We start from the raw sequence: 16038 nt of genomic DNA on the forward strand, positions 1-16038 counted from the left end.
GTTCTTTTTCGTCTTCTTCTTGCTCTTGTTCTTCTTCTGATCTTTCGCTCTACGCCTCCTCATCCGTCCATATCTCGCGATAGCCGGGTTCGCCCAGATCGATCGGTCTTCGATCCAGATCCCAATCGTCAAGGCGCCGAGGTCTAATCGGTGAATCATCCATGGTTACGGGCACGAGTGTGTCAATTACCCGCGCTTTGACACAACCCTCCCACCCTCGTATTTACTTAGTCGTTCGATAACCGACTCGTTATCCCGCGAGAAGTCAACCAACTCTTGGTCAGCACCTTCGTTGTTATCCGAGCTCGCGTTATCGCATGAACGCCCGACGCCGCAGCTGAGCTTTACCCACCTCAATCCATCCGGTGAATGGTCCAGGCATCGGCTCATCGGCCACGGGTGCTATTAGCTCAACCGATGCCCCGATATTGTCGGTGGACGGTCCGGACATCGGCTCAGCCTTGAAGAATGCCGCTAGCTCAGTCGACTCGGCTGCTTCGAGCAACACCCATTTCCACCACCACCCCATTCAGCGGCTACGGTAGTGAATGTTAAATACGCACGTTTTTGTACAGAATCACGTCTCACTTACCCCTCGATCGCTCGAAGTCATCCATTGAGAGGCAAACAACGGCAAGCCCCGTTGTACCGCGGTCCTCCGGCACATCGACTACTACCTCTAGATGGTCACCCACTCGGTCAAACAGACCACGAGTGTATGTATACGACCTATAACGCGATCGCTTCACACCGTTATCAAAAACCGTAATTTTGAAAGTAACTGTTCATCGGACATGGAGGCCAATGCCCGACATCATCGAAAATCACAGCATCGCACCGCCCGGGGGTGGTGACCCTGGTGAAGCGCAGCACGTTTAAAATCACTGTCGCCAAATGCATTTCGAAGAACTTTGAACTCTGGTCGTTTGCAGTAAACTGAGTAGTGTCAAATTGACAGCGAGTATACATATAAGCTTTGTACATGTACACGCATGTGTGTATCTTAAATGATTAGACGTTTGAGAGGTGGCGCCACAAGATAGACAGGAAAAGGATTAGTGATAAAGGACAGAAGAATCGAGAATTAGAAAAAGATATCTTTATCGAGAGACAAATTGAGAGAAGAGCTGAAACTCAGGTGATTGATTAATCTCCACCTGTGGTGAAGATTTGGAGTGTGGGATCAAACCTCGAATTATAAATCGAGATTTGATCAACAAGCTGACAACAAATAGGAGCATGAACATTTAATTGTTGATTCTCTTATTTTAGGTTAGTAAGCCACGTGCAATTTGTAGTCTAATTCATTTCATAATTTAAATAAACTCTTATTTTAGACGAATCAAGGTGTGTTTATTGCTTCGATAGAACTCTCCACATATTATAAATCAACAATTATTACGTTTGTGGACAAAAATAAACGATATGGCTAAGCTACAATTTGAATGCGAAATGACCGCTGATGAAGACCCGAAGTCGAACACTATTATAATCAAATCCATAACCGATGAAACAGGAAAAAAATTCCACATTCCACAATGTTATTAGTCATATTAACAACATCCAGAACTTGTACAACTTCCAGAATTCAAGAAAATTGCAAATACATTGAAAAAACGTGGTCAATGCAGAAATGTATGGGTAAAACTAAGTGCTGAAATCCTATCACTCTATATGGATGAAAGTGGCAATATGGTATTCAAAAACTTTTTGCTAGCAGATATTTCTGCCACAGAACAAATTGAATCAAGCACTTCCACAAAGCAAATAGATGAAACCTCAACAAAACTTCTTGAAAAACTATGTGAAAGAGAAAAACCTGCAAAGGAGAGCAAAAATTTAAAAAAACTTTACGAGAAATTTGTGCTAGATAAATATGAGGGAAAAAAAGTGAGTGCAAACCAATGGTTACAGACATATGAAAGTGAATGCGATCGACTAAATATTGAAAGTGATATTGAGAAAATTGAGGCTCTGAGATTGTTCTTGTATGATACAGTAAAGGATTGGTTCAACTCAATGTTAATAAAATATACACTAAACTCTGAGTGGAATACGTGGAAAGAAAACTTTTTACAGACGTTTGCTGATAAAGGTTGGTCATCTGTCACGTATGCAATAAATTACAAATACTTCACCGGCTCAATTCTGGAATATGCACTAAAAAAAGAACATTTATTACTTGATTCTAACAAAAATATGGATAACAGAACTTTAATAGATCTAATTGCTGATGGACTACCAACATTTGTTAGAAACAAAATTGACAGGCAAGATACAACAACTCCAGTTAAATTATTCAGTGAGTTAAGAAAATACGGAAATATGGGAAAAAAATCAAACAAGATAATTGAAAACAAACCTAAAACCATGAAAACAGAAGCAAGATCGAATCTGAAACATCCATGTAAAATTTGTGAGAGCAAAGGAAATAAAAACCGATATCACCCCGAAAATTTGTGCTGGTTTAAAGAAGACAAAAACAAAAGCATTGAAAAAAATAGAATAACTAATACTATATTAGAAATTGACAACACAGAAGATCCAAAAAACTAGATTTCCCCCCACTAATTGTTGTTAAGGTGATATTAAACGAAAACACTGAATGCAGGGGTATTTATGACCCCGGTTCGAATATCACACTAATAAACTCTAAACTGGTAAAAATAAAAAATTTAATGGAAGAAAACTTTAGTAGCACAATAAAAACAATTAGTGATAGGGGTAAAACTAACGGCTTGATAACGCTAAATGCAAATATACTGAATATTAAGGATAAAATTAATGCATTTGTGTACAACAATGATGAATTTAGTTATGATATGATTTTAGGACTAGATACTATAAAAAGATTTGGGTTGACCCATGATGGGAATTTAAATATCCAACTACAAGAAGGGATGAAGTCCAAATCAGATAATGATAGTACATCAAAAGATAAATTATACATTGGAATCAAATTCAATAACAAAAATAAGATACATAATAAAGAAGAAATTGAAATGAAAAATACATACAATCAATTTCAAGTAAATTTCAATGAAGGTATTAACATAAATGAATTCAATATAGATACTGAACATTTAGATACTAACCAAAGATGTAAGATAAATACCCTATTAGACAATTATAATAGTATTTTCGCAAAGAACAAATCTGATGTGGGTAAAGTAAATAATTATGAAGCTTTTATAGACCTACAAGTGGACAAATACTGCCACAAAAGACCATATAGATGTTCGTTAGATGATAAAGCGGAAATTGAAGAACAGATAGCTCAATTATTGAAACACAATCTAATTGAAGAATCTCATAGCCCAATCGCAGCACCGTCACATTGGCTTATAAAAGAGATGAAGGAAAGAAAACTAGACTGTGCATTGATTTTAGGGATTTGAATAAGCTAATAGTTCCTCAATCGCAACCATTCCCTTTAATTGAGGATTTAATGGTTAAAACTATTGATTGCAAGTTTTTCACAACGCTTGACATAAATTCAGCTTTCTGGTCCATACCGTTGAGAATTAGCGATAGACATAAAACTGGTTTTGTAACCCAAGAAGGTCATTATCAATGGACCTGTCTACCTTTTGGACTAAAAACATCCCCAGCAATATTTCAAAGGATTTTGGTAAATATAATTGGAAAATACAAATTATCAAATTTTGTTGTAAACTATATAGACGATATAATGATTTTCTCAAAAACGTTCGAAGAACATTTAGACCACTTAAAACAATTACTAGATGCAATTGTGAAAGAAGGATTCCGCCTAAAACTCACAAAATGTAGATTTGCGGCTAACTCAGTCAAATATTTGGGACACATTATTACAGAAAATACTATAACCCCTTTGAAAGATAATCTGAAATCTATAATAAACTTCCCGACACCGCAAAACAAGAAACAAATACGACAATTACTAGGCAAAGTGAACTTCTATGGAAAATATATCCCCAACGTTTCAATACTGCTAGATCCTCTCCACAACCTCCTAAGAAAGGATGTTAGATTTGATTGGTCAAATAATTGTAAAATTGCCTTCGATAGAGTGAAAGAATATCTATGCTCGAAACCAATTCTGGCAATCTATAACCACAAGGCTCAAACTATTATTTATACAGATGCGAGCATCAAAGGTATCGGAGCTATCTTAAAACAAACACAAAAGGACGGTACGCTGAAACCCGTAGCCTATTTCTCAAAGAAATTGAGTGATTCACAAAAAAAGAAGAAGGCAATTTTCTTAGAATGTCTAGCTATAAAAGAAAGCTTAAAATTTTGGCAACATTGGTTAATAGGTAACGAATTCATTGTCTACACAGACCACAAACCTTTGGAAAATTTAAATATAAAAAACAGAACAGATGATGAATTACGTGACATGACACTATATCTATCTCAATACAATTTCGAAATTATATACAATCCAGGAAAGGAAAACACTGAAGCCGATTGTCTTAGTAAAAATCCTGTTTACGAACACTACGAAAATGAGGAAGACAAATTAAAAACAGTGAATTTTATAAGCATAAAAGGTATCGAAAATGACCAAAAACATAACACAAGTTTAAAAAATAAAAAATACCTTATTATGGAAAACAACATCTATTACAAACAAAATAAAAAGAAAAGAAAAAAAAATAGTCTTAAGTGAGAATTATAATAAATTACTAATAAAGAAAATCCATGAAGAGTTCTGCCATATTGGGATTAATCGATTAGAAACAGAAATGAAATTATATTATACAGCTCCGAATTTGTCAGACAACATAAGAAGAATTTGCAAAAGTTGTGATATTTGTATAAAAAACAAGACAAGACTAAACAGAAAATTCGGATTGATGTCACATCTAGGCCCAGCAGAAAAACCATTCCAAATAATGTCCTTGGATACAATTGGTGGATTTGGAGGACAGAGATCGACTAAGAGATACCTACATTTACTAGTAGACCATTTTACTAGATTTGCTTACATCTTATGCTCGAAAAACCAATTGGCTCAGGACTTCATAAAGCTAATAGACAAAGTTCCGAAGGAAAATGCGATTGTAGTACTACTCGCTGATCAATATCCTGCTATCAATTCAAAAGAATTCAAAAATCACCTTAAAGCAAGAAACATTGAACTAATTCTTACAGCAGTAGATGCCCCCTTTTCAAACGGACTGAACGAGAGACTAAACCAAACTTTAGTCAACAAAATAAGATGTATGCTCAATAACGATAGTAAAAAGAAAGCTTGGTCGAAGATCGCAGAAATATGTGTAAATGCATACAACAGAACAGTCCATACTGTTACAGGATTCTCACCTATATATGTACTTGATAAATGGCGAATCCACGGACCTACTGCCACCGGAACTTGAAATTTTAAACGACTGCTCTAAAAATCTAGAACAAGACCGAAAGATAGCACTGTTTAGATCAAACAAATCACACGAATACAACAAAACCTTATTCGATAAAAACAGAATAAAGCATGACCTCCACATAGGTGATATGGTCTATATAATGAACGGCAATAGGCTTAATAGAAAAAAATTGGACGAAATAAGAATTGGCCCTTTTGCAATAGAAGATGAAATCTCAGACTCAATTTTCAAAATAAACACTGGGAATGGTAGAAAATCTATGGGCCTATATCATATCACAAAACTCATACCCATGGCTGAATAATACTCATATTTTCTACGCTTCAATTCATATTACAAATGAATTAAGCATCTTCGGGGGGGGGGGGGGGGGGGGGGGGGAATATAAGCTTTGTACATGTACACGCATGTGTGTGTCTTAAATGATTAGACGTTTGAGAGGTGGCGCCACAAGATAGACAGGAAAAGGATTAGTGATAAAGGACAGAAGAATCGAGAATTAGAAAAAGATATCTTTATCGAGAGACAAATTGAGAGAAGAGCTGAAACTCAGGTGATTGATTAATCTCCACCTGTGGTGAAGATTTGGAGTGTGGGATCAAACCTCGAATTATAAATCGAGATTTGATCAACAAGCTGACAACAAATAGGAGCATGAACATTTAATTGTTGATTCTCTTATTTTAGGTTAGTAAGCCACGTGCAATTTGTAGTCTAATTCATTTCATAATTTAAATAAACTCTTATTTTAGACGAATCAAGGTGTGTTTATTGCTTCGATAGAACTCTCCACATATTATATACATATGTCATTTCTCACGTATAATCCCCACCCCGGCGCGAAATGCAAGAAGAGTGTTTGTCGTACGTATCGGTTTGTATCGTGTGTGCGTCTCATGAACGCTCCAGATGCTCGAATGGGTGTGAAGATTCTTTGTATGCTGGCGCAGCATGGTCAAAACGCGTGTGTATCAAAGCGGTCATAGCGGTAGAGCCATCTCGAGCAAGACGCGGGGGTATTGATTTCGCAAAGTGCAAACACATCCTTATCCAAGAGGCTACTTCTCGAAGCCCACAGCTGCCCCAGCCGGGGCCCGCTCTCCGTATAAGCCGGTTCCCGCAAAAATTACGTAGTGTGTTTTCTGTGCTGCATCGCGGTGAGGGCCCTTTGCGTAAAAATTACGCACACCTATAGGGCAAACGGTCAGCCAGCGCCCCGTTCTTTTATTTGCGATGCACATTGTGTCAATGTGTCGAATTATGCGCGAATGTGTTTGTGCGGTGGTGGCTGGGGCTGCACCCGAGGATGTGCTTGCGGCCGAAGAGCTATTCCATTATTAATCCATTACGCGAAACGGTAAGGTCATCTTCTTTGGACATCAAAAGTTTCGGTAGTGTCGGTAGTGGGCTAGAAAAGGCTGGTAAATCACACAACCGTGCGAAGTACAGTGGTTTCGTGAAATCAATTGCGATAATAATTTCTGATTTGCGTGTTTGCAGAAATCTGTGAAAAATATTTGTTTTTGTATTTCGTTGTTTCGAATATTATTATAACAAGGTAGGACAGCTGAAATTGTGCAAATATACAGTGGTTTCGTGCAATGAATTATGACAGTAATTTTTCATTCGCGTGTTCGCAGAATCATAGCTGAATACATCCACCCTGACAAGGTGCTGGCCCTGGTGGACCCTCGCGACCATTGGCTCCATGCCAAGAACCGTCGGGGCGGGCAGTTACAGCATGTAATCATCGTACCTAAAATCCCGATCCCTGGCGTAGAGGTCGAAGAGGATCCCTGAGTGGTGGATCTAAACGAGTTCTACACTAGGGAGCGGAATTTCGGTTACGACGACTACATGTCGTACTGAAGTAGCGAAGAGGCGGTTTTCGAGGTGTCAGAGCACCTGGTGTACGGGGCTTTAGGACCAGTGCCTGAAAGGGAGATTTGGGGGTGGACGGCGGATGGCTTTTGGAAGTGGCTTGGCGAGGGCGAGCCATCTTCGGACGAGTCGGAGTGGTCGGTGGACGGTGGGAGGGTTGGGGGTTACGACTACGAGGGAGGTGACGACAATCAAGAGGTTGATGGGTGGGTGGGGGACGGTAGGACGACAGGTGGGATGACGACGACGATTGGGACGGGGTGCCACCGGGAGACGAGGGGTACGCGACGAAGGACCCCGACGATAACTGGGACTGAGACTCCATGATTACGCCAACAACGACGGTGACGAAAACGATGACTGAATTTTTCATAAATAATTCACTTTTGACCAGCAGGTGGGTGACCAGTGGGCTACCAGCTACCCCTAAATCTTGTACAGGTGGAGTGGGGGAAAATGTGTTGCACTGTGGAGCGTACCAGGGTGAGTTTGATCTGTGAGATTTTGATGTCCTGTTATTGCGCGTAAATACATATATGCTTATTTGGTTTGCGCAGGCGTCTCGGTGACGTGGTGTGAGGCCCCTCCGGCAATCCAGTCAGTATTACTGATTGTGAGTCCGATCGCACGCGACCATGGCGTCAGGAAGATCCGGATTGTCGCGAGAGGGGTGCAGCACGTTGTTTCGAACCTTTGAAAGAGCTTTGAAAAAAGCGGACTGTCATCTTCTTCGGTCGTCGACGTATGGGTCGAACGCTTCGTGGTCGAAGAAACTCACCGTGGGACTTTGCCTTCGTATGAACGGCACTTTCGAGCCCGTTGTGCGATTGATCAACAATTACTCTAGCGGTGTGTCGCTAGGATTGGAAGGTTGGGCCGGCCTGATTGCAAATTTGCCGAAGCTGGAGGAATACTTTGAGAAGAAAGATGCTCCCGGTGGCAACCTCTTTGCGGTGGTGAACGATACGATCGCGCTAGATAGCGGGTGTTTTTTGCGTTTTACAACAGCTCACAGGGCGAAGGTGATCGCATTTTACTCGACCGAAACATCGGGCAAAGGTGACGACGCCACTATCGAAAACTCGCCTCAGGAGGATGATGGAGAGGATACCGCGACACAAGGGGCCAAAAGGCAAGAAGTTCACACCCCGGTAATCGTGATGCAAAAAGTAACCTTCGACGGCCTGGAACACATAGCATGCTGCGTAAACGAGCGTTCAGCTGAACACGCTGCTGGGGGGCGTCAACAGGTCCAAGGAATCGGTGATCCGCTACTTCGCTTCGATAATCACGGCTAGGAAAATCAAAGCGCCAACTCTGCAGCAGATACACGGGGCCGTGTGCGACCACATAGAGACTGCGCGACAAGTGGTATGTTTGCAGTTTGATATAAGATTCCGGGACTACTTCTTCGATATTATTTACAGCGAAATGATGCGCTTATTTCTGTCGTATTTCGTGGCCGATATTGGGCAGAGTGGCTTGATCCAGGGGTAGTGAAAGTTGATTTATAAATCAGTAGAATAATGAAGAACACATAGTTTGTATCACTGAGATTCAAGATCCTAACACCGCTATATTGTCGCCAAAAAAGAACTGTCCATTTTTTTGTATTACCTTTGTTACGTCTAACGCCTCTCCTTATCTCAACTATCCCACGCTGAACCCGATCTCTCACATCCTCTTCTCCTATTCACCACTGCATATAGATTTGCAACTAGGAATCGTGCGAGTTGCATACGGCACCAACGTATGCAACTCATTGTCAGCTAAAAACCCCTCCCAATTCCGAACCTCCCTTCTTCACATCTTCTCTAGCCAAGCAGCTCTCTACTCCTAACATTCGAACTAGAAACATCTTTCTTCTCCAACAAATCTCCAACAAAGTCAACATACGTACCAATAAACAAGTAAATGTGCAACATATCAATCATTGAGTCAAACTTTCACACCTTCCCCACTGTATCCTTTCGGCAAGGGTCGAACCTTTAACAAATTGTTGTCGCGCCCAAAGTCGCACGTTACACTTTAGATTTAAAAATAAAAATATCTAGTCGTTATGTCATTAAAATATTCGCAGAGTTTACACTTTCGTACACCCTCGAATACTCATATTTCAGAGCAGGTGGCTGCGGGGCTGGCCTCGGAGATCTTTGGCTATTGTCGGTAAGATCCGAAAAAGTCTCTCAGATAGGTACGTACGTCACCACCAGGATGCCGGTAGCTGACCAGCCGTCATGCTATTCGAACATCGGCGCTATCTTGTATCGAGAATTTCCGAAAAGACGCTACGCAGAGTTTTAAAACCAGTAACCAAATCAGATTTCGGAAAACGCGCGCCATCTTGGGTTCCGAAAAGAGCCGCCATCTTGATTTCGAAAAAAGGGCGCCACCTCGTGCTCTACAGAGGGCCGACATATGACCCGTTTTCTACCCCAAAGGGAGGAAAACGAGTATTTCAGGTCTTGCCGAAGGCTTGACCTTTCGGAGATTACCCACCGCACCTTATAGTGTATAATTGTCCTTAAGTTGCCTGCTTGTGAGAGCCATGTAGAGTGCGGGGCGTGGTTTCGCCCCACCACTCGGGATGCAGTGCCGGCTAGCGCGTGTTGAACGCTCCTCAGTACCCACTCCGAATGACGGCAAGGCCTTACTTAGGTCAAGCCTTCGGCAAGACCTGAAATACTCGTTTTCCTCCCTTTGGGGTAGAAAACGGGTCATATTTCAGCTCTGTGCCTTCGGCTTGACCTTTCGGAGAGATGTTTGGGTTCTGCCGGCATCTGTCAGCGTACTGTGATTAAAATTACAAGAACTAATCATTGACGAATTTAATAAAACTCTTTATTGAAACAATTTCATATCATCACCCATTCAGTCTCCATAGGTATATGAACTCTTAAATATCTATCAGGTCCCTCAAGAACTTTTATTATTATAAACTCTTTGTTATCTTATCTTGATAAAATAAAAAATTTCTTTCTTATACTCATAATGCTATCACACAAATAATGTAGGAACATAGATTTGCTTAAAATTAATGACAATAGAACACACTTGAACAAGATAAACTGAGAAGTCCCCAAACGTGGATTTTAGATTGGTTCAAAAACCTCGAACAAGGGATTGTTTGCCTGTTTAATAGGCTTTTCAACAAACTTACAGTAGTGTTTAAAGAAATTTTCTGCGCCCTTCCAATTACTCCTTTGTAGTAAAGCATCTAAAGCTATCTCATTTTCATAATTATACGAAGCTACTGCTGACCTTACTGATCCCGGGCTGGCATCTATTCCCACTTTTGCAAAAATAGTTTTTATCCATCCTGCAATTACGGTTCTTGACGCTGCCTTTACTTTTCCCCTAGTCGTAATAAATAAGCTCACCAGTTCGGGAAAAGCCCTCCTTCTACTTGCGGATACGCTTATCAATAATTTAACCCATTTTATCAGGTCAATTTCAGAATGATCCGAGCTGCTCAATTTCCAACCTGACTGCCTATGACGTGCACTATCTGTTTTTGACCCAAACTTGGGCCAAAATACTATTACGTTTTCCTGAATGGTACAATTCTCTGAGTTAATGGCCAGAAGGGTTAAGTCATGCACTCTCCTCCCTGATGCTAACAGAAGCAAAGTGGCCGTATGACGAGATATTTGGTATATGCTATTTTCATCGGGTGGATGATCCTTTAACCATTGAATGAGGATCTCCACATTCCAAATACCGGTTTTGCGAGTTACTGATGCGGCCTCTTGAACACTTATCGCTTTTAGCATAGACTTGACTAAAGGGTGTGATCCCAGCTCCTCTTCTCTTATCGGATTGGCAATCGTGTTGATCACTGATTTCTTCGTAAGGATGGTTCTAAAAGCTTGCTTCTTTGTATGGAATAAAAAACCTAGATAAGATGCCAGCTGTTGGGCCGTAGGGTTACCAGGAGATATCTTCCGCGTTTCACACCATTGATACCATTGTTTCCAAGCCGAAGAATATGTTTTCCATGTCGAATCTCGCCATGCTGAATAAAGCAAGTCAACGTCCTCTTGAACTAAGCCTTCGACTAGTTTGCCCCACCCCGTATTCTCCAAACCTCTAAACAGAGGTCCTTGACGTTCGGTGGTGAGAGACCCGTTGACATGTCTATCAGGTGTTTTTCTAGATTCCGCAGCTGGATCGGAGCCGCTGTGCTCCTGCTCTTTAAGTCTCCTCTCCAGAATGTCTTCTCCCACTTTGGGGCCACTACCAGAAACAAACCCTTTGCCTCGTTCAGGTGTTGAAGAACCTTCGGTATTAGAGGCGGTGGAGGAAAAACCCACGCCAATTCCATGTCCCATTTCCTGCTGAAGGCATTTATGAAGTATGCTTCTAGGTCGTCGGGGTTCAATGTTACATACCTTGGTACTACTTTGGACAGGCTTGTTGCAAATAAGTCTACTTGTGGTGTGCCCCATCTCCTGAAGATCATCTTCGTCAGATCGCTTGACACATGCCAGTCCGGCAAGGGTAGCCCTCTTGACAGACTGTCCGCCAGGGTGTTGTAGCGCCCTGGTAGGTAGAAGGGAATTATTTGAATCCGTTGTTGACTTGCCATGAGTAATAGCTCCTTGATCAATTTCAGGAGGATCTGAGACCGAGTTCCCCCTTGTTTGCGTATGTAGGCAACTACCGTTTTGTTGTCGGACTGCAGCATTACCGACTTGCCCTGTAAGTATTTTTGATATTTCCTTATTGCTATCAGCACTGTATATAATTCTTTTCGGTTAACATGCCAGCCTACTTGCTCCTGCGACCAGGTTCCTGCATATATCTGGTTGTCCAGATGGAAACCCCAACCCGTGTTTGAGGCATCGGTTGTAAGAAGAACCGTCGGACTCTCCTCGAATATAGGTTTCGTGAGGTGAATGTTTTGCCGCCACCACACACAATCCTGTAGCGCCAGTTGCGAAATCGAAAGTTTCTTCTTTGGGTCCTCCTCTGGTAGTTTTAAGCTTGCCCTCTGTAGTTGACGCGAGAATAATCTTCCTAAAGGGATTGCCATCGATGCGAAATTGAGCCTTCCTAGAAGGGATGTTCCTATTACCCAATTCCAAGACTCGGTGTCTATTATACATCGAAGGTCCCTCATAATACGATTCTTTTCCTCTTCCGGCAAGTACATTTCGTTTAACATTGTATTCCATATGATTCCGAGAAACTCTATCTCGTTTGTAGGGTTCGTAACAGACTTTTCCAGGTTTATTATCCAGCCCAGCTTTCGAAACAGATTTATTGTAAAATTCAGTTGGTCTTGAAGAACATGAGGGTTCTGATGGGCTAACAGAAAATCGTCCAGATATGCTAAAACGCGTATTCCTCTTTGACGAAGTATCCCTGCTAACCAACCGCTTATTCTGGCAAAGGCTAATGGCGCACTGGCTAGGCCGAATGGGAGACATGTCATGTTGTATATCTGATTTCTGTAAGACAGGCAAAGATACCTGCGGTGACTCTGTTTTATTGGAATATGAAAATAAGCTTGAGAAAGGTCTAGTTTTACTAGAAAGTCTTTTCTTTGAAGAAAGTTTGGGACCTTTAACTGGTTTATCAATCGAAATTTCTGTTGACCTAGAAAGTCGTTTAGCCGTCGTAAGTTGAAAATCTGTCGGACTGTCCCATTTGGCTTTGGTATGAGAAACATGGGGGAGATGAATCCCGTCTGCCAGCCCGCTCTTTCTATGACTCTGGATTTCAAAAGGTTCTTTATTTCTTTTGACATCTGAACCGAAACCTTTGTGCCAAATCTTTGGATGATTTTCTGTGAAAACGGTACCATTGGGGGTCTTCTTATAAATGGAATTGTATACCCCTTTAACATGTCCAATATATACTTCGGGGCTTTTATGCGTTGCCATTGGTGTAGGAAATGATTTAACCGGCCCCCCTGAAAGTGGCAGTCAAAACCTCTTAGGACGATGTTCCTTTCTTGAGCTATCCTTCTTGGAATCTTTTTTGTACTCTTTTGAACCAGATTTACGAAACGAAGACGTGTTATGAGAAGAGTGGGATCTGTGGCCTGCCTGTGAAAAGCCCCCTGCACGGCTTGAACGATTGGGTTTGGCCTTATAATCAGAGAAGTTTTTGGACTTAAAGGATCTCTGATTTGTGTGGAAAATTTTATAAATACCACCCTGTTGGTTGACAAAGTTTGACAGCATTTCTTCAGCAAAAAGGTGAGATTCAGACGGTGGGATTTCTTCTAATTTCGCCACTAAGTGTAAATCTTTAGGCTTAAAGAATCTTCTTCTCATTTCTATAATCTCGGCTCTTCTGGCACAAGAATACTGAAGGAGGTCATCTGAGATTTGTTTAACCGAAGATTCCCCTAGGAAAATGTCTTTTATGTCCGTATAAGCATCTGGATATTTCTGCGCCAACGCTCTGAGCCCATCCGTGATCTTAGCCCTCTCCTTCAGTAGGCCATGGGTTATAGTTCCCGCCATCGCATCCATCTTAACAAGTATAGATTGACTAAAGGACTTTTGTGTTAATCCTCCCAGTTGACTATTAACCTTCAAAGCATCGAACACCGGTGACGCCTGGAGATTTTTCTGAACTTCCTTATATCTGATCTTATTCCAATTTGGTGTACCTAGTTTTTGGCAACTCAAACCCTGCGCTTTAATTTCTGGCGTTGGCACAGGTATGGACGGTTCACTCTCTTTTACTTGAGGAGTCAACGCTAAAGCATCCAGGTCCCCGCCTTGAGAATGTTCAAAACTTGGCGCCTTCCATGCTGCCGACCCCTGCGACTCAATTCCGGAAGCAATAGATTCTGAATCCTCTGACCCCAAGTTTTCTTTTTCTGACATACTGACATCGCTTTCGTATGAAAGTGGATGGACCTCAGGTTTTTTCAACTTTTCGATCTTTTCGCAGAGAATGGAGAACATTTCATCCATCCGGTTTTCCAGAAACGCTACTCTGGATCTCTTTGGTAACGAGCCGATACTCCCTGGAGAAGCACTGTGCCTCTTCCTTGGTGGCAGAGATTCTTCTTCGGCCTCTTCCATGTTCGAGCCTTCGGCCTCCAATTTCAGCTCTTCCGCAGCGCTTCTACGTGATACGCATAGATGTTTAACTGGTTTTATTGCTTGTTGAAACAATTCAGCTTGTCCAATCGATCCTTTCAATTTGTTTGTGATTGAAGGAGGACTCATAATCAGAGCTCTACAGAGGGCCCAGTTTAACATTTCTACCTTATAGTCGCGGTATTGTCTTTCGGCTAGGTAAGTGGCTGATGGATTGAAGGCTATTGCAATACCTATTGTAGGTAAAGCGAATCTTAATTTATTTAAGATCTGTGGATCGACATCACCTTCTCCAAAAAGATCTTCCTTGGAATAGTTGATGGTTTTCCAATTCGTCCATCCCTCCGGTAGATTGTCGTAGGCGAGTAACTTCAATCTATCCAGAATCACATCCTGATCCTCTGTCTCAGCTGATTCCTCCAATAACTCTCCCAGGGAAACATACGAGCATGACTCTGCCATCTGTAAACAGAGGATGCAAGTTAAAACACCTCAGATCAACGAGCTGGCGCGATCTATCTCGGTATTGTTACTACACGTTGAGCCCTGTGGCTGCAAGTGCGTCTCACCGGCCTTTGCGGCTGCGGTTACAACTTACCGAGCCTTGTGGCTGCGGTTGTAATTTACCGAGCCTTGCGGCTGCGGTTGTAATTTACCGAGCCTTGTGGCTGCGGTTGTAATTTACCGAGCCTTGCGGCTGCGGTTGTAATTTACCGAGCCTTGCGGCTGCGGTTGTTATCTGCCGAGCCTCGCGGCTGCGGCTGCGGCTGCGGCTGGTCAGCCGCACCTCGCCCGCCATTTTACGTTGTATATCTCCGCAGAAGTGCTGAAAATAAAACTAATTACTTACCTTCAAGGCTTCTACGCCGACTCCCGACTCTCACAAACAACACTTTTTTCTCTTTTTTTTTTTTTTTTTTTTTTTTTTTTAACGTTACAACAACGTTTGAACACTGTATCTCGACAGTCGACAGTGGACATACACACTACTCGGTAAACGACAGCGTACTGAGGAGCGTTCAACACGCGCTAGCCGGCACTGCATCCCGAGTGGTGGGGCGAAACCACGCCCCGCACTCTACATGGCTCTCACAAGCAGGCAACTTAAGGACAATTATACACTATAAGGTGCGGTGGGTAATCTCCGAAAGGTCAAGCCGAAGGCACAGAGCTGAAATATCTTTATTTCAGTGGGGCCGACATCTTGATTTCGAAAAAAGCGCGCGATCTGGGGTCTCGAAAAAAGGGCGCCATCTTGTGCTCCGGAGAGGGCTGCCATCTTGATTTCGAAAAAAAACGCGCCATTGGGGTTTCGGAAAAAGGGCGCCATCTTGGCTTTGGACAATCCGCCGGACCGAGGGAAGGAGGGAACCACGCGTGATATTAACCGCTTGAGCCTGAGAGGGCAGGGGGGACCGTCTACTGGTGCCAGTGACGTCATTTGTTATGACCCGCTATACCTTGCTTATACTACTCTAGGCCGTTCCAGGGGAAGGTTGAGGATATGGCCCGGGTCTTGGTAGAAGTAACGAAAGGGAAATTCAGTAAGCGATATCAGGGACCTAACAAGATTGAAAAGGTATTGGCGAACAATAGCATTATATTGCAGGACGAGGAAGGTAGGCGATTCGCTACATTACATGGAGATAACTGTAAAATTCATCGAGGCCGTTGTAGACGTGCGTGAGGAAAGAATCCACCTGTCCCTTCTTCAAGGT

General features: G+C 42.2%; 3 protein-coding genes across 13 annotated transcripts; 1 reads left to right on the forward strand and 2 right to left on the reverse strand.

The window, feature by feature from the left end:
- The first annotated feature begins 5770 nt into the window (after positions 1-5770).
- Positions 5771-9504, forward strand: LOC125501999. 8 transcript variants are annotated; one of them, XR_007279760.1, is made up of 5 exons: positions 5771-6732; positions 6876-6933; positions 7016-7462; positions 7654-7739; positions 7814-9182. XR_007279760.1 is itself a non-coding variant. In XM_048659369.1 (4 exons), exon 4 carries the CDS (start codon positions 7892-7894, stop codon positions 8552-8554), a length of 663 nt encoding a protein of 220 aa, XP_048515326.1. In that variant the 5' UTR covers positions 6739-6933; positions 7016-7462; positions 7654-7739; positions 7814-7891; the 3' UTR covers positions 8555-9182. The 8 variants fall into 8 exon arrangements, 2 of the variants coding, with proteins under 2 accessions (XP_048515327.1, XP_048515326.1); XR_007279762.1 differs by having other exon boundaries at positions 7016-7118; positions 7651-7739; XR_007279763.1 differs by having other exon boundaries at positions 7016-7118.
- Positions 9505-9712: 208 nt separating this feature from the next.
- Positions 9713-13144, reverse strand: LOC105693641. 3 transcript variants are annotated; one of them, XM_020856749.2, is made up of 3 exons: positions 12031-13144; positions 11648-11955; positions 9713-11590 (listed from the first exon to the last, which is right to left on the reverse strand). In XM_020856749.2, exons 1-3 carry the CDS (start codon positions 13142-13144, stop codon positions 10349-10351), a joined length of 2664 nt encoding a protein of 887 aa, XP_020712408.2. In that variant the 3' UTR covers positions 9713-10348. The 3 variants fall into 3 exon arrangements, with proteins under 3 accessions (XP_020712408.2, XP_020712406.2, XP_020712407.2); XM_020856748.2 differs by having other exon boundaries at positions 9714-11593; XM_020856747.2 differs by having other exon boundaries at positions 9713-11955.
- A 42-nt stretch (positions 13145-13186) lies between these two features.
- LOC105693654 lies at positions 13187-15463 on the reverse strand. 2 transcript variants are annotated; one of them, XM_025746358.2, is made up of 2 exons: positions 15171-15463; positions 13187-14782 (listed from the first exon to the last, which is right to left on the reverse strand). In XM_025746358.2, the coding sequence occupies exon 2, from the start codon at positions 14780-14782 to the stop codon at positions 13187-13189; it is 1596 nt and encodes a 531-aa protein (XP_025602143.2). In that variant the 5' UTR covers positions 15171-15463. The 2 variants fall into 2 exon arrangements, with proteins under 2 accessions (XP_025602143.2, XP_012269133.2); XM_012413710.4 differs by having other exon boundaries at positions 14859-15463.
- Positions 15464-16038: the final 575 nt, after the last annotated feature.

The sequence above is a fragment of the Athalia rosae genome, chromosome 8 (assembly GCF_917208135.1).
Source record: "Athalia rosae chromosome 8, iyAthRosa1.1, whole genome shotgun sequence".
NCBI classification, from domain to species: domain Eukaryota; kingdom Metazoa; phylum Arthropoda; class Insecta; order Hymenoptera; family Athaliidae; genus Athalia; species Athalia rosae.